The sequence below is a fragment of the Arachis stenosperma genome, chromosome 4, assembly GCF_014773155.1.
Source record: "Arachis stenosperma cultivar V10309 chromosome 4, arast.V10309.gnm1.PFL2, whole genome shotgun sequence".
Taxonomy (NCBI): domain Eukaryota; kingdom Viridiplantae; phylum Streptophyta; class Magnoliopsida; order Fabales; family Fabaceae; genus Arachis; species Arachis stenosperma.
Genome location: NC_080380.1, coordinates 143,725,395 through 143,744,015, shown reverse-complemented (window position 1 = coordinate 143,744,015; position 18,621 = coordinate 143,725,395). Strand labels below are relative to the sequence as shown.

The 18,621-nt window shown below is 30.5% G+C and overlaps 1 protein-coding gene across 1 annotated transcript; it reads right to left on the bottom strand.

Moving 5' to 3' along the window:
- Positions 1–8,391: 8,391 nt before the first annotated feature.
- Positions 8,392–10,912, bottom strand: LOC130975795 (sugar carrier protein C-like). The gene is made up of 4 exons (XM_057900531.1): positions 10,746–10,912; positions 10,402–10,601; positions 9,916–10,036; positions 8,392–9,053 (listed from the first exon to the last, which is right to left on the bottom strand). The coding sequence occupies exons 2-4, from the start codon at positions 10,588–10,590 to the stop codon at positions 8,392–8,394; spliced, it is 972 nt and encodes a 323-aa protein (XP_057756514.1). The 5' UTR covers positions 10,591–10,601; positions 10,746–10,912.
- Positions 10,913–18,621: the final 7,709 nt, after the last annotated feature.

Genomic DNA, 18,621 nt, shown 5'->3' with positions numbered 1-18,621 from the left:
AAATTTTATACATGTTTGTCTTGCTTTAAATTTGTCTACTTTTTTAGATCCTAAACCGTATTTTAAGTTTTTACGTGATTTATTTTATGTTACAACGATTTAAGAAGAAACTGCCCAACAAAATAGATTATTGTGTGCTAAATTGGATTGAAAAAATTTAGAAAGTCAACATTTTTATTAAAATTCAGTCAATATTTAAATAATTATAACCTAAATAATTTACATGAAAATCTCTAAATGATTTAGAGTGCTACAAATTATACAGATTTAAAACAAAAGAAAAATATAAAAAATATATATATATATTTCAATCAGGATAATTTTACGTAATATCTCAACTCAAACAATTTATACACGTAAATTACTCGAAGGAAAAAACCAAAGAGAACAAAATTTATGGGAAGAGCTTCATAGGCACACAATAAATGTTGCAGATACAATAGTTATTATCAATTATGATGATGATGATGATGGGTAGTGTGGTAGTAAATGCATTTTATAGCTTCCATTGTTGCGTGTTGAGAGCACCCTCTTTAATTTTCTGACGGTGCACATGTAGCACATATGTCTAATAATGTATATATCATCATTTCTCGATGCTACTCTTGTTTTGTATAACTTATAAATAAAAAATATTCCGCATACAATTATTTGTCCTTGAGTGAATAATTCACGTATGGTTAAAGAATTAGTCGGATTCATTCGGTTTATAAAAAAGAATAAATAAATGAAAAATCTCAAATGTGATACGATAAGAATGAATGTCCATCAAGTTAACGTTGGGCTGTGCAATATTAAATATATGCGGTGCTTTGTTTTCCCATGGTAGATTTTATATTAATGAAGTTTGAAAAGGTGAATGTTGGACAAGTATAAATAGGGCATGGGTTTGTGATTATACGTACACAACAATAACAATAGAATAAAATATTATTCTTCCTTCCTTTTCATACAAATAAATCAATCATCTTTTATGTTGCAATCAAATACCCTTCTCCTTATATTACTATTACAATTCTTTCTCTTCTTTTATTTTATAAGTATTTTAAATTCTATTTTCTATTACTCTTTACATATAATATTAATAGCAATATTGACCATCTTTATTATATTGAGATAGTATCAAATGCAAATATCTCTCTCTTTATTTTTAATACTTTTTCTTATCTTTGTATATATATATAATAATTATTGAGCTAATTATATTAATAATAGAGTCTTCTATTTATACATCTTTATTTGATATATCCTTTATTTTACAACACGTTATCAGCACGAGTCTCTGATCAAATCTTTAGGAAGACTCAGGTAATATTTTCATTATGTCGAAACTCTCTCATCTTGAATTCAATGCTCTTGATATATCTGGAAACAATTATTTATCATGGATATTAGATGCTGAAATCCATCTTGATTCAATGGATCTTGGAGATACCATTAAAGTTGAAAATAATGCATCCCAGAAGGATAAAGCTAAAGCCATGATTTTTCTCCGTCGTCATCTTGACGAAGGATTGAAAAATGAATATCTCACATTAAAAGATCCTGCAGATCTTTGGAAAGACCTTGAAGAAAGGTACAATCATCAGAAAACGGTGATACTTCCTCAAGCCCGGTATGAATGGACGCATTTGCGTTTACAAGATTTTAAATCTATAAATGAATATAATTCTGCAATGTTTCGAATCACCTCACGAATGAAATTGTGTGGGGAAAAAATAACTGATCATGATATGTTGGAGAAAACTTTCTCAACCTTCCATGCCTCGAATGTGCTCCTGCAGCAGCAGTATCGAGAAAAAGGGTTTAAAAAATATTCTGAGTTAATTTCTTGTCTTCTTGTTGCTGAACGCAACAATGAGTTGTTATTGAAAAATCATGAAGCGCGCCCAGCTGGCGCCGCCCCATTTCCTGAAGTAAATGCGGCAAATCATTACCCCAGAAGAGGTAAATGGCAAGCTTTTAATAACAAGAAAAATTATGGAAGGAAAAAGAATTATGTTCAAAAGAGAGGATCTCACCAGAAGTGGGATAAAGAAAAGAATATCGGGCAGAATAAATCAACAGAGGAGAAGTGTTTTCGTTGTGGTGGAAAGGGCCATTGGTCTCGTACCTGTCGTACCCCAAGGCACCTAGTCGATCTTTATCAGGCATCTTTGAAAAAGAACGACAAAGGAAAGGAAACAAATTTTGTTTCAAATGATGTTGAGAACTCCACCACTCATTATGATGTATCTGATTTCTTTGAGGATCCCGAAGGAAATATTGGTCATTTGATCAATGATGGAATAGTTTAATATGTGAGATTGTGAAGTATTTATGTAAATAAATAATGTAAAGAACTTATTGTTAAGTTTTATTTTCTATGTATTTAAGTGATGTACATAAATAATAAAATTTTAATGTTTATGAATTTTGAAATTATTAAATATGTCAAATTTTAAAATAAAATTTTAGTATATGACATTATTTTATGTATAGTGTTCCTTAGAGAAATAATTCTGATCAAGCATTCAATTTAACTGTGTATACTACTCATTTTATTATTATTTGTTTTTGAAGAAAATGGCAAGGATATGTAATGAAGATGTATGCCTTGCGGATAGTGCAAGTTCGCACACTATTCTCAAAAGTGATATATATTTTACCCATCTTGTGCCAAAAGAAGAATATGTTAATACTATTATTGGCTCAGGCAATGTGATTGAAGGCTCCGAAAGAGGTATAATTTTGTTTCCTGGAGGAACAAAATTTATAATAAATAATGCACTATTATCTACCAAGTCTCTGAGGAACTTGTTGAGTTTCAAAGATATTCGCCGAAATGGATATCATGTTGAAACTATGAATGAGAGAAATCATGAGTATTTATATATCACAACTCATGATTCAAATAAGAAAGTTATATTAGAAAAATTACCCTCACTTTCATCTGGGTTGTATTATACCAAGATTAGTGCAATTGAATCACATGCCACTGTAAACCAGAAGTTTACTAGCCCAAATGAATTCATAACTTGGCACGACCGATTGGGTCATCCGGGAACAACCATGATGAGGAGAATCATTGAAAACTCTCATGGACATTCACTAAAGAACCAGAAAATTCTTAAAACTAGTGAATTTTGTTGTGCTGCATGTTCTCAGGGAAAGTTAATTTTAAAGCCATCACCAGTAAAGATTGGATTTGAGTCCCCTGAATTCCTAGAAAGGATTCAAGGTGATATATGTGGACCTATTCATCCACCATGTGGATCTTTTAGATATTTTATGGTCCTGATAGACGCATCTTCGAGATGGTCACATGTGTGCTTATTATCTTCTCGCAACCTGGCGTTTGCGAGATTACTGGCTCAAATTATTCGATTAAAAGCACAATTTCCAGAAAATCCAATTAAAGCAATTCGTCTTGATAATGCTGGTGAATTTACTTCTCAAGCTTTTGATGCTTATTGTATGGCTAATGGAATAAGTATTGAACATCCAGTAGCTTATGTTCACACACAAAATGGGTTAGCAGAATCACTTATTAAGCGCCTCCAATTAATTGCTAGACCCTTGCTTATGAGAACAAATCTCCCAACCTCGGTTTGGGGGCATGCTATTTTACATGCCGCGGCACTTATTCGTTTGAGGCCAACGAGTTATCATCAATTCTCTCCTATACAGTTAGCTTTTGGCCAGCAGCCAAATGTTTCCCATTTAAGAATATTTGGGTGTGCAATATATGTTCCCATTGCACCACCTAATCGCACCAAAATGGGACCCCAAAGAAAATTGAGAATATATGTTGGATATGATTCTCCCTCTATAGTGAGGTATCTTGAGATACAAACTGGAGATGTATTTAAAGCCAGGTTTGTGGATTGTCATTTTGATTAATCAAAATTTCCAACATTAGGGGGAGAGAATAAGCTTCCTGAAAAGGAACTTAATTGGAATACATCATCGTTGATGCATTTAGATCCTCGATCAGGGCAATGTGAACTAGAAGTTCAAAAGATTATACATTTGCAAAGAATAGCAAATGAATTGCCTGATGCATTTTCCGATACAAAGAGGATAACCAAATCTTATATACCAGCGGAAAATGCCTCAATTCGAATTGACGTCCCAGTAGGACAAGTAGCCACTGAAGCAAATTCACGCCAGAAGCGTGGCAGGGCGGAAAATGCCCCAATTCGAATTGATGTCCCAGTAGGACAAATAGCCACGGAAGCAAATACACGCCAGAAGCGTGGCAGGCCTGTCGGTTCCAAAGATAAAAATCCTCGAAAGAGAAAAGAGGTAAATACGATTCCTGTTGAAAAAGACATAGTAAAGACATCGGCAGTTGTCCAAAATTCTGATATAACGCCAGAAGACGTTCAGGTACCTGAAAATTGTGAAAATGACGAGATCTCGATAAATTATGTCTTTACAGGAGAGAAATGGGACCGAAATAAGACAATTGTCAATGAAATATTTGCATATAATGTGGCATTAGATATCATGCATGAAAGTAAGGATCTTGAGCCAAGATCAGTTGAAGAATGTCGACAAAAAAATGATTGGCCAAAATGGGAAGCAGCCATGAAGGCTGAATTAGACTCACTTGCAAAACGTGAAGTCTTTGGACCTGTAGTCCGTACACCTGAAGATGTAAAACCTGTTGGATATAAGTGGGTATTTGTGAGAAAACGAAATGAGAAAAACGAAGTTGTGCGCTACAAAGCCCGACTTGTGGCACAAGGTTTTTCACAAAGGCCCGGTATAGATTATGAAGAAACGTATTCTCCTGTAGTGGATGCGATAACTTTGCGTTATTTGGTCAGCCTATCTGCATATCATAAACTGCATATGCATTTAATGGATGTGGTAACAGCCTATTTCTCGATGCTACTCTTGTTTTGTATAACTTATAAATAAAAAATATTCCGCATACAATTATTTGTCCTTGAGTGAATAATTCACGTATGGTTAAAGAATTAGTCGGATTCATTCGGTTTATAAAAAAGAATAAATAAATGAAAAATCTCAAATGTGTTACAATAAGAATGAATGTCCATCAAGTTAACGTTGGGCTGTGCAATATTAAATATATGCGGTGCTTTGTTTCCCCATGGTAGACTTTATATTAATGAAGTTTGAAAAGGTGAATGTTGGACAAGTATAAATAGGGCATGGGTTTGTGATTATACGTACACAACAATAACAATAGAATAAAATATTATTCTTCCTTCCTTTTCATACAAATAAATCAATCATCTTTTATGTTGCAATCAAATACCCTTCTCCTTATATTACTATTACAATTCTTTCTCTTCTTTTATTTTATAAGTATTTTAAATTCTATTTTCTATTACTCTTTACATATAATATTAATAGCAATATTGACCATCTTTATTATATTGAGATAGTATCAAATGCAAATATCTCTCTCTTTATTTTTAATACTTTTTCTTATCTTTGTATATATATACACAATACAACATATAATATTATTATATATATATAATAATTATTGAGCTAATTATATTAATAATAGAGTCTTCTATTTATACATCTTTATTTGATATATCCTTTATTTTACAACAAAATGGAAACCATATAGGTCCACACAATCTTAATTAATTCAATAATATTGCAATTGATAATAAACGAAAGCAATCATGATTGTTATTATTAGGGTAAAAAACCATATTAAGCCAAATGAGTCAAAAAATAACGTAAATACGCCAAAGCAAAAATCGTTTCAGCAATAAGCCAGAAGCTATTTTTATATAATTCGAACCAGCTTGGTTCGAACTCCATTTCTACATAATTCGAACCAGCTTGGTTCGAATTATATACAAACACATACACACACATAATTCGAACCAGCTTGGTTCGAATTACACATAATTCGAACCAGCTTGGTTCGAATTACACACAAACACACGCACACACTAATTCGAACCAGCTTGGTTCGAATTACACACAGTAATTCATGGTATAATTCGAATTATGCTGTTAAAAAATTAATAATTTATTAAAAAAATTTATTAAAAAATTTATTAAAAAAATTAGTAATTAAAAAATTAAAAATATATATTTTTATTTCATACGTTAAAAAAAAGTTAACAAAATATTTAATTACGAGACTTCTTTAAAATATTAATGAGCTATCAATTTGAATTCCATACAATACTTTTCTGTCCATTTTTAATAGTTCATGAATATTTTTAATAAATTTTTTTAAATTATACTACAAAAAAATTTTATCCTATGCAAAACAATTTAAAAAAAATTGCTTAAAAATGTTAGGAGTACTATAAAAATTTGTAATGTTATAATAACTTAGGTAAATACATGCATGTACTCAAATTTTAAATAAAATACTCTACATAGTCAATAATAATTTAAAAATGAAAGAAAATATTTTATTCCATACAAAATAATTAAAAAATATATTTTATTCTATACAAAATAATTTTAAAAAATGGCTTAAAAGATGTTATGAGTACTATAAAAGTTTGTAATATTCTAGTGATTTAGGTAAATACATGATAAAAATATTTTTTCTTTAATTTCTAAATTATTAGTGACTATGTGGAGTATTTCTTTAATGTCCTAAGTCATTAGGACATTACAAATTTTTATATTACTTCTAACATCCTTTAAGCCATTTTTTAAATTATCATGAATATTTTTTAATAAATTTATTTAAATTATACCACAAAAAAATATTTTATTCTATGCAAAATAATTTAAAAAATGGCTTAAAGGATGTTATTAAATTATTTTGCATAGAATAAAATATTTTTTGTGGTATAATTTAAATAAATTTATTAAAAAATATTCATGATAATTTAAAAAATGGCTTAAAGGATGTTAGAAGTAATATAAAAATTTGTAATGTCCTAATGACTTAGGACATTAAAGAAATACTCCACATAGTCACTAATAATTTAGAAATTAAAGAAAAAATATTTTTATCATGTATTTACCTAAATCACTAGAATATTACAAACTTTTATAGTACTCATAACATCTTTTAAGCCATTTTTAAAATTATTTTGTATAGAATAAAATATATTTTTTAATTATTTTGTATGGAATAAAATATTTTCTTTCATTTTTAAATTATTATTGACTATGTAGAGTATTTTATTTAAAATTTGAGTACATGCATGTATTTACCTAAGTTATTATAACATTACAAATTTTTATAGTACTCCTAACATTTTTAAGCCATTTTTTTAAATTGTTTTGCATAGGATAAAATATTTTTGTAGTATAATTTAAAAAAATTTATTAAAAATATTCATGAACTATTAAAAATGGACAGAAAAGTATTGTATGGAATTCAAATTGATAGCTCATTAATATTTTAAAGAAGTCTCGTAATTAAATATTTTGTTAACTTTTTTTAACGTATGAAATAAAAATATATATTTTTTAATTTTTTAATTACTAATTTTTTTAATAAATTTTTTAATAAATTTTTTTAATAAATTATTAATTTTTTAACAGCATAATTCGAATTATACCATGAATTACTGTGTGTAATTCGAACCAAGCTGGTTCGAATTAGTGTGTGCGTGTGTTTGTGTGTAATTCGAACCAAGCTGGTTCGAATTATGTGTAATTCGAACCAAGCTGGTTCGAATTATGTGTGTGTATGTGTTTGTATATAATTCGAACCAAGTTGGTTCGAATTATGTAGAAATGGAGTTCGAACCAAGCTGGTTCGAATTATATAAAAATAGCTTCTGGCTTATTGCTGAAACGATTTTTGCTTTGACGTATTTACGTTATTTTTTGACTCATTTGGCTTAATATGGTTTTTTACCCTTATTATTATTATGGTGGTAAGTGGTACCAATATTACTGCACACACTTTTGCTGTCTTCTCTGTATCTGAATCTACTTAATATACTAAAACTGAGTTTTTCCCAACTAATAAAAGTGAAGTGTCGATTTTTCATGAATCTATTTTCTCACCAAAATAAATGTATATTTTTTCTTCTAAGTTTATTTTATAAAAATATCTTTATTATATTTATATTATAATTAGCATTTAAGTATTAATGCATAATTATACTAATTTAAAAAATATTTTTATTATAATTATATAAAATCAATATTTAATGCATTATTAAACTACTTATCAATTATCAATCGAAAATATTTTTATTAATAATAATAATAATAATAATAATAATATGATAACTATAGGGATAAGTATTGTTTTGTCCCTAACGTTGAGGGTCAAAATCAAAATCGTCTCCAACATAATTTTTTATTTAGAATCTTCCTTAACGTTCTTTTTCGTATTAAAATTGTCCAATGTAACAATAATTTTTTGTTTTGGTATTTTTGCCAGAAATAAATACTTAGGCAAAAACGTTTAAAACGTGGGGTTTGATCTCATTCGTTGAATAGACAAATAAACATCATCACCACAACAGCATACCACACTGGCAAATTACCAGGGTTTCCATCAATTCCGAACTTGGTTCCAATAGCAGCGGCTACTACGGCTTGACATATAATCATTTGCGTTCCACCTTCTAGAAAAAGGGCTCTCCTACCCCACTTGTCAGCCCTATAGATAGACACAACGGTGACAGCCACATTTACGACGCCGGTGATGACGGCTGACATAAGAGCAGAGTTGTCCTTGAAGCCAATAAAGCCGAACAACACAGGCGCATAAAACATGATGACAATAATGCCCGTGAATTGCTGGAAGAATGGAATCATGATTGCCCTGGTAAGGTGAGGCCTGTACTTGCGCCGCAGCAGGTTCCTCCAAGGGTGTTCCACCTTCTTCGATTCCTCACTTGCGGCAATAAGATCGTTGAACTCTTCATCAATGTCTTCCACGCCGGGAACCTTCCTCAGTTGTTGCCTAGCCTTTTCGTGCTCTCCACGCTCGATCATGGAATTGGGTGTGTCTGGAAGGACCAATGATCCAATTGTGATGATGAGTGCAGAGACCATTGCACCACCAAGGCTAAGCCTCCATCCCCATCCACTTTTGATATTTGCGAAGAAATAGTTGAGCACATTCGCCACTAGGATCCCAACTGTGATGGGCAATTGGAACCCAATGTTCAAAGCTCCCTTGATTTCAATTTTTTAATTTGTTTATAATTTAATTTTTGATGAAATTTTATTAGAAGTTTTCTTTATTTATTATTGTTTTTTATAAATTTTGTAATACTATTTTTCTGTTTTTATTTAATTATCAGTTTTATATTTTACTCAATCTTATCACGTGCATGGCACATACATCGCACGTGCATCGCACGTGCATCGCACGGGTAATTACACTTGTTATTATACATAAATTACTTTGATTCTAGCCACCATAACTTTTTTTATTTGGTCCAATATTTATCAAGCAATATCATAATGCAACGAAATCTAGTTTCCCTTCTAAGTTTTTCACGACTAGCTACAGTTTCTTTTTTTTTCGGGTAGTAGTTGCTTTGTATAGTTTGTACTAATATAGTGATTTTAATTTATTTATTTGAATCATTTACTTTCAAAAAGAAAAAGAAAAAAAAAAAGAAGAAATTCTACTACCACTATTTATATATAGAGAGACAAAGTAAAATGTGATTGAAGGAAAAATTATTTATAACAGACAAATAGTACTTAAATACAAACAAACTAGCTAGGGTATGCTATTTTCTGAAGACATATTGTACAGAATATGACACACATCCTTTATTGTAAAACCGTGTTCTTTGGAAAAGAATTTCAAACCGCTTACTGTTTTATTGAGGAAACATAAACCACTTTATATGGCAAAAAAAAAAAAAAATCTTATTATAGAAGCAGTAGATACTAGATAGTTCCATTAATGGAGTGATCTTGCATTAATTTCAAGTAAGTAACATTTCTAAAACAGAATCAAGCACAATAATCGATCATTCCACATACCGTCAAAAACATATGACTGTATCTGTTCCTTTGTGTTGGTGAGCCTATAGAAGGTGTCAGATGCTTTATCGGCCAAGGCGCGGTATTGCGCAGAAGCAACCACATTCACAAACACATTATCCTAACAAGTATATCAGAGTTAACCTTTAACAATTGTTCACAATAGATCAAATTGAAAATACACACCTACCTTCTAAATCTTAAAAGGTAAAAGGTATATTGGAGAACAAGTAAATTTTCTGAAGCATAGATCAAAAGAAATAACATAGGGAACAATATGCAACTGTACTACTTCTTTGCAAAATTCATCACAGTTGAAAAATTAGAAGTTTTAAATTTCACAGAATCTCTCATAGGCAAATTGTTGTTCTTAACCAATTATAACTTTCAGTAGTGTTCTGAACACAAAGCAAAGTGATCACAGATCATATCATCTAAAGAAGAGCTAATATTACAGAAGGAGAAGGAAAAGGAAGCAAAAGAAACCTTGGTTTTTGTCTCGCATTTGACATCGAGTTGCTGCACACGGAGCGAAAGGCTGCCGGCTATCTGGTATCCGAGGCACCAAGGCAAGCAGTGACACCCAGGTTGCAGAACATCATCAAATTTCCCAAAGTGTTCCTTAATTGCCAAATTTGATTGTCCAACTATAATACAACCTAAAGCTTGACCCATATCTTTCAATTCTGCACTTGGATAGCATTTACTCAATAAACTAGGTTACAATTAATGAAATAATCTTTGTCAAAACACAAGAATCTAGCAAAAATTTCAACACAAAACATATATCCAAGGAGAAATTTTAAACAATAAGAAAAATAATGTAATACCAAGTTTTCGTTTTCAGCTATTTATGGCTATGATCTTGGTGTTTCAGGTAAACATGCATAACTTCATTGAGGCTCTTAAACAGCAGCTGTCGTTCCATAGTGTTGGTCCCTTTGTCCTACAATGTTCTTCCAGAACCAGTGATTTTTAAAGAGGAGATTAATTTCCTCAATTGGAACTTGCTTTGTTTCCGGCAAGAGGAAGAAGATAAACATACTCATGAAGACAATTAAGCCAGCAAACAGCAAGAAAATCCCATATTTGAGGTGGCAAAGTGACATAAGGAACAACTGTGTTCCCCCCAGTATAACATGCAATCGTTTGGGCATGCATCTATTTTCTTGTATTCAATGCCCAACTTCCTAATCGTCTTTTTTGCCTCATAGAATGTTGTCAGAAGTTTAGCATGCTCGAAAGCCTCTCGCAACAAATCTAGGATCATTGACATCGCCTTGTCACTAACACCACACATGCACTTTATATGGTAAAGCTTTACTAGAAATGATAGCTTCGAGTACTTTGAGCATCCAGGATATAGTTCTTGCTCTCCGTCTACAAGTAAATCATTAAAATTCCTCGCCCCGCGACTTGGCCCGTCATATAAGTTTGAAAATTCTTGTTCATCATTGTCAATATCTTCATCCATTGTGGTGTCATCGGCGACGTGTGGAATTGAGAAATCAAATGCCTCATTGACCATTTGCGTCATTGGATTTAATTGGGAGAGTGGATTATCGTTTATGCTCATACACCTTGTGCCCTCGTCAGAAGGTTTCTCGCCGTGACGAAACCAGACAGTGTATCCGGGGGGAAATGGCCTCATCAACAGGTGGTCGTACACATCTTCTCTTGTTTGCATAAGTTGGAAGCCACACTTTGGACATGGACATTTTATCATTCCATCAGACGATGCATTAGCAAATACGAAGTCTAAAAAATTGTTCAATCCTTGATTATATGCTGCACTGCCTCGTGGCTCTAAAATCCACCTTTTATCCATATCTAATATAAATTAAAAAAGTTTTATAATTCCTAATTTAAAACATACGAACTATTGAAATTGTAACTATTTTTGTAAACAATGACAATATATTAGAGACATAGCAAATTTAAAAAAGCACTAGATAAATATTAACTTTAATTTATGTATACAACTCATACGGTCTGAATTTCCTCCACCATGTTAATTTTGTTTATTAAAATTTTAAACGTGAATTTCAATAGATTCTTTCCAATTAGATTTCTTATTGGCTTATTTATGTAATAAAGTAAATTCATATCGTCATTATTATTTATTATTCTCCTAGTATCTACTATGACGCAGAATGTAAGTACGTTAGTTAATAATACACAAGACAAATTCTTTTATATATTTAGTTATGGTTTAATTATTCTGTTGGTCACTATAATTTCGTAAAATTTTTAATTAGGTCCCTCTACTTTTTTTTAATTGAAACTCTGCACTAATTTTTTTGATCAAATAAGTCCCTCTTAATAGTAATTGGCTTAATTTTATAAGGACCTAACTAAAAAACAAAGAATTGGTATAGGGACATAAATAAAAGGAAAAAAAACGGTAAGAACCCAATTTAAAATAAAGCGTTTATCTGATTCATATGAATTCGCTGGTTATTATTGGTTTTACTAATTTTCTTTACAATTTTATTATCATTATTAACGATTTTTTATTATATTTTAACAATTTGTACTTTTATTAAATTTGTTTTAATTTTTTAGTAATGTGAATTACTAATTTTGTTAAAAACACAGAATAAATAACAAAAATCGATTAAAAGGTAACAATAGGTCACAAGTAACATAAGTTTATCGGTCAAACTAAGTGTAAAGAAAATAATACTGCGAATTTTAGAACAAGTATAAGTTCGTTTGTGTTTGATATTGTAAAATTTATAAATGAAACTCCTGGGCATAATTTAATATTCTAATTTTTTGATAATGGGTGAAAATTTTCATATAAAAAATGATAAATTAAATAAAAAATTAAGTATAGTTAATAATAAAAATATAACTTATAAAAAATTAGAACCTAAAACATCTATGAAAATAAGATAATTGAGAATACTAAAAAAGAGTACTAATTTAATTTAATTTTTTATAATGTAATAATCCTTTATTAATATTTACTACAAACAGAATATTCAATATTATAAACTTTTATGTGTTATTTTTAATTGGCTAAGTAAATAATATTATAAAATAAAAAAATTGACGTATTAAAATAGAGTACTATAAACTGACAGAAAAAATAATATAAAAATATTATATCAAAAAGAATAAAAAATTAAGTAAAAGTCTACTTATATTTAAATAAATATTATTATAATTTAATTGTATAATTCTTTATGTATTAACTAATTATAATGCAATAAGCCAATAAGTAATTAAAATTAATATTACTAAAAAACTATGCATTCTACCAATAGTAATGTTAATCTAATATTAACGAACATAACGCATAATTTGTTATAATAAATTAAAAATTTTATTTATTTTGTTATTAAATATTTTAGGAGAAAAAGGTTTCATCTTAGGTAACCCTAACTTTGCGCCGTCATTACCAGCCCTCCCATCGTTTCTACAATCCCATGGTGACAAAGCATTTCCCATGGTCTCTTCCCTAAATCTAGCTGCGCTGATTTACGAAGCACACTTCCGGCCGCCGGAAATTGACCTGTTTTCGTCGCTCTCCACTGCAGCTCGATGTCTATTCTGGGACATGCATAGCCATTGATGGACTCAAGTCATTCGCCCCTGTTTCGAGGTGATAAACCCCTGTTTCGAGGTGATAATGGGTAGCAGCAGCCAGGAATTTGATACCCCTTTAGATATGAAGACGAGTTACAGAACTGCCATTCAACTTCCAATGTTCAACAGTTTAGGTAACTTTGTTTACAAATATTTTGTTTTGAATAATGGCCTCTAATAGCTTTGGATTTTATTGATTAACAATGTTAAGTTGACATTAGATACATGCAAACAAAAGGGATTCTAAGTTTTTGTGATGGGCGATAAAGATATTAGATTCTTTAGGCCAGGATTAAAAGGTACCAGATATGAAATTGTATAGGATTTGAGATACTAAGCAGAGATATAAACTGTTGGTTGATCAAACAGTATGTTTCTTACATTAATTAAAAGGTATAAGTTGGATACAAATGGGTGACTACTTTTTGTGTAGATTTTTCGAAGGCTTTGGTTTTATTTGTTCGTCGAGCTGTTGATTCAAAAATTGCTAATTTAGTTTTAAATTACTGATATATCTGAAATGGTCAAGATCTAGTTTTGATATCTATTCTGAACTGACTTGTTAATTTATAGATGTAAATCCTAACTGAATTGCAGAATGATGCGATAGAAATATGTAACACAGTTATAAATAAAAAGTGTTCAGTTACTCTTTTAGTATATAGCTACCAAGTTAAAACTTGATTTGCTTAACTTAAGATACCATAGCTAAGTAATTAAGATTTTTACCGTATAAATTTGACTGCTTTATATTTTTATACTCTGTTTTTTTTATTTTGTTCGTCATTATTGTCCAGCAAGTTACTTAAGAATTTTTTTGATTGTTAATCAATAGGCATTTACACTACTTACAAGCTTCAGCTTCTTGTATTTGTTGTATTTAGAAGTACATAATAATTTATCCTTTTGTGGTTTTAGAATCATGGACTAACCACCGTGTCAATGATAAAAAAAAGGTTAAGTAAATACTATGTGTAATTTCTTGAGGGTGATGACTTACCGTGTTTGGACAAAATGGATGAGCAGAGGCAGTAGATTCGTGCTTTTTATGTTGTATACCCAAGTAAGTGTACTTTCAATCCTTCAAAAAAAAAAGTAGATTTATGATACCATTCAAATGGGGGAACAATTCAACCAATTTTGATACCAAAACGAAGTAAAGTTTTTACATTACCCATATTTTAATAATCACCCATCCCAGAGAACAAATATATTGAAAGTTAAAATTTACCTTAACCCAAAATGCGTTTAACATCAATTTTAGAGCTATTGATTAGTTAATTATAACTCTTTTGCTGTTGATATCTGTATTTTTTGGCAAATTAAATTGGGTGTATGTAATTCTTAGCCAGGAAACAAACATCATTTGGGAAAATATATGTATATAATAAAAGTAAATAAATCCTCCAGCCAACATGTAATTGGTATATGATTAAAAGAGGTAAAATACAATCTAGACTTATAAGATTTTGTATGTATAAATTCAAAATTTAAAATAAATCTTCTGCATATTAATGATTTAAATACCATAATTCAATGCACAGAAAGCTTTTCCGCTTGGCATAACAGAAAGAGATGAATAGGGGAGAGCATAAATTTTTCAATACACAACTTCTTGAGTTATTAATGAAAAGGTATGGTGAAAAACTAACTTGACACCTTGGACATTGAAAATTGAGAATATTGTAAACTAGCAGCATACAATTCTTTATATAGGCTTAAAGAATCCAGATTTTTATAACGGTTTAGATTTGGCTGACAAGATATTTTAAAAAATGATTTATGATATTTTAACCGCATGTTATTGTTATCATTAAAGAATATAGGAAAATTAGTTCATAAAAATCTAAACAAATGGTTTGGTGTCAACAGTAACTACGTACCTTTTAAGTAGGTTTTATCTGTTATGGATTGTTAGAAAAAATAGCAATGTTATCGACTACAAAACTTAATTTAAATTTTTAAACCAATTGATGAGGATTGGTTTATTATGAAAAAATTTAAATTTTTAAACCAATTGATGAGGATTGGTTTATTATGAATTTTTCATAATATGAAACGTATTTTTTTTAAATTGAAATTGGCAAGATTTGGTTTAATGTAAAATAAAATTGATCTGACTACTAAGCCAATTCGAGCTTAACCTGATACTAGTAAGTATTTTCTCAATAATCATTATGTTGACCATAACAAATTTAGACTACCCTCAAAAGGATTAGTGAGGACAGAATGACTCAATCACGCGTTGCATCGTTTCACAAGGACTTAACCTTTTTTAAATGGACGAAAAAATATAAAATCCTTCTTTTTTATGGTTTTTAATTCTTTTCTCTTTTACTAAGTAAGTTAAACTGTTATAGTAGCGTTCGATTAATTTTAGGTATAATCAATTTAATTAGAAAGATTAAAACTATCGTTTGCCGATGTTTACAGATTATTATAATTAGATAACCCTGTGTAAAATAAGATCTTGTATATTAGCAGCAAATCATAAATGTATAGGTAAAGATAATGAAATATCTGAGTTCGAACAATTACAAATAAATTCAATCTAAAAAGTCTTTGTCGTCTTCCAAAATTTTATTGGCATCAGAATGCATGGCAAAGTTAATTCTTTGGTTGGTGAACTCCACTAAGTCGTTTTTCCGGGTTCACCCGCTTTTCTTCTAATCCCCTCCGTCGTTGTACATCGTTGCTCAGGATTCTTTCGTGTCCTCTTTGTCATTTTAGAACCTGTTTCTCTTGTTCCAACCGGCCAAGATGTCCGTGGACAAGTCCCATAATTTCTGTAGGATGTCTTTGCTTCAATGCTTCAGGTCGGGGCTCTTGTGAGATTACTTTGCGTCTTTCCAGATTTGAAGGATGCGCATCTTTGACCACATGTTTTTCTGTATTAGCTCGAGGACGTATGATTGCTGCACACTCGTTGATATGTCCGTCAACTCCTAGGGCTTCAGAGTCAGAAAATATGTTCAAATAGCTACGGATGTCGTCCGCCATGGTGCGATGTTCATTTCCGGAGGTTCCGCAAAGACGTATTTTTGTGTCTAAATGTTGTTTGCAGGATTGAAAAATTCAATTACCCAAATATTAAGTTATTAAGGACGAAAATCAGTACTTAAGTACAAACTGTAAGTACATATGGAAATTATAAATTCTTTGGTAGAGAAAATTTTAACGTGTACAAATTAATGAATGAGATCAAAAATTTAGTTAAAAACTTTTACTTATATACTAAATAAAATTGAAACGGCTTATAAAAAAATAGACACAAACGTATATGTCACGCGCATTTTGTTTCTATTAATTAGTTAGAATAAAAAATTTTTTGATTTCAATGAGTAGAGAAATCCTGAACAAAATATGCAAAGCGAATTCAAACGTGGTCATGAAAACTCTGGTACATAATTGGCGAATTTATAATTTTTTATACAAAGGTAATTTGCATAAGGTTGGAGTAAAGAACAATGGGTGCAAATGAATGAATGAATAGATTTGAGACCTAAAACAGAGCTCTGAGTGAATATGACAGTAAATTAATACATAAAAACATAGGAGATTGAGTAGATAATAGCTCTAGAGAATGATATTTGATAAAAAGAATTCAAAATCAGATACCATATGTGTTCGGAGGAGAGAATAGACATATTTATATTACCTTTGTGATCAATGGAAAATTTAACTGTTTAATTTAAATGTGAAATTCAAGTGACATAAAATATCTATTTTTACCTAGTTATCATATCCTAATCCCGTTTAAGAAGGAGGAGGCAAATTTGATAGTATAAAAAAAATTTACATTTTAAATTAATTTATTTGGAAGAGGAAAAAATTTAAATAATAAAGATAACAAAATTTTAACTTTATTTCTATGAATACAAATTTAATTGTATTTGCAAAACATGTCAGTATTTAAAATGCAGTTAGATAATAATGCTTATGGATCAACTTAAATTTTAAACTACTATAATGGTAAAAACTTTAGCCTATTTTATCGGAACAAATCAGTTCCGTTACACAACTATGTTTTGTATTTAAACCCAAATTGTGTGCTCTGAGTTTCCCCAACATAAATTATCCCTAGCTGCCACTAGTTTAGCCAAAACCCTAGCCTAAGTCAATCCCCATTCACTGCACATTCACACGGCGTCTGTTGGGGTTGCAGCCCTACAACCTTCGTCGTGCCCTTCCGCTACAATCCCGCCCAGCGTTTCCTCCTTTGCTTGATTGTTCATCGTCGCCTTCAAGTTGGTTTCCCGTTTCAAAGGTGAGATTTTGTGTTTTTTGAATTGAATTTTATTTGTGGTTTTGCTCTATTTATATGTTTCTGATTAATGTACTAGTGAAAATGAATTTTTCCTCTGCTCCGTAAGTATAAAGTTTGAGTTGGGGTGGATTGGTACAAGTTTTTCTGCTACTCTATGGTGTCATTGTTCTTCTCGAGGGTGTGACCTTGTCTCCCGTTTCAGTTATTTTTTGGCAGACCTGTTTCTTTTCAACGTCGCTGTTCGGCTTTGCATTTGATGTGAGAGTTGCATGCTCTTTTTTCAATCGATTTTATTAATTGTTGCACTATATGTTGATGTATTTCTAACCGTGCGTATCCTGTTGACATCTTAATCTGCTCTGCTACTCGGATACTATATTGGCTTCTTGTGCATCCGTGACACGTTGGGCTGATCTGGGTGTGGGTTCAACTTGTTTGATGAAAAGCTGCTAGTGGATTCTGGATAGCTATTAGGTAAGTTTAAATCTTTGTCTCAGCTTTACATTTTTTTCTTTGTTCTGTTGTTTTGTTGTTGTGCTTGTTGGAGTATGTTGCATTGTAGAACACAAAAATAAAAAAAATACAGCAGTAGAAAACAAATAATTGTGTTGAATGAGAGAACAAATTATTGTTTGAGTTTAGGATTTCATTGTGCATGATAACATGAACAATTTTCTCTTTACATTAATAATTGAAAATTAATGTCCCTCTTGATTTTTTTGATTTAATGGTAAAACACACTTATTTTTTATCTTTTAAGCATGATATCTTTTTTTGAAATTTAAAAATAAAAACTCATTTAAAATTCAATGTAACATTATACAAAAAACTATTAAAAAAAACTA

Coding starts and splice junctions, on each gene's coding strand:
- LOC130975795 (XM_057900531.1), bottom strand. CDS start 10,590: ATGGGTCAAGCTTTAGGTTGTATTATAGTTGGACAATCAAATTTGGCA. Junction 10,037..10,401: donor AATGCGAGACAAAAACCAAG/GTTTCTTTTGCT, acceptor TATACTTGTTAG/GATAATGTGTTTGTGAATGT. Junction 9,054..9,915: donor ACAGTCATATGTTTTTGACG/GTATGTGGAATG, acceptor TGCCCATCACAG/TTGGGATCCTAGTGGCGAAT.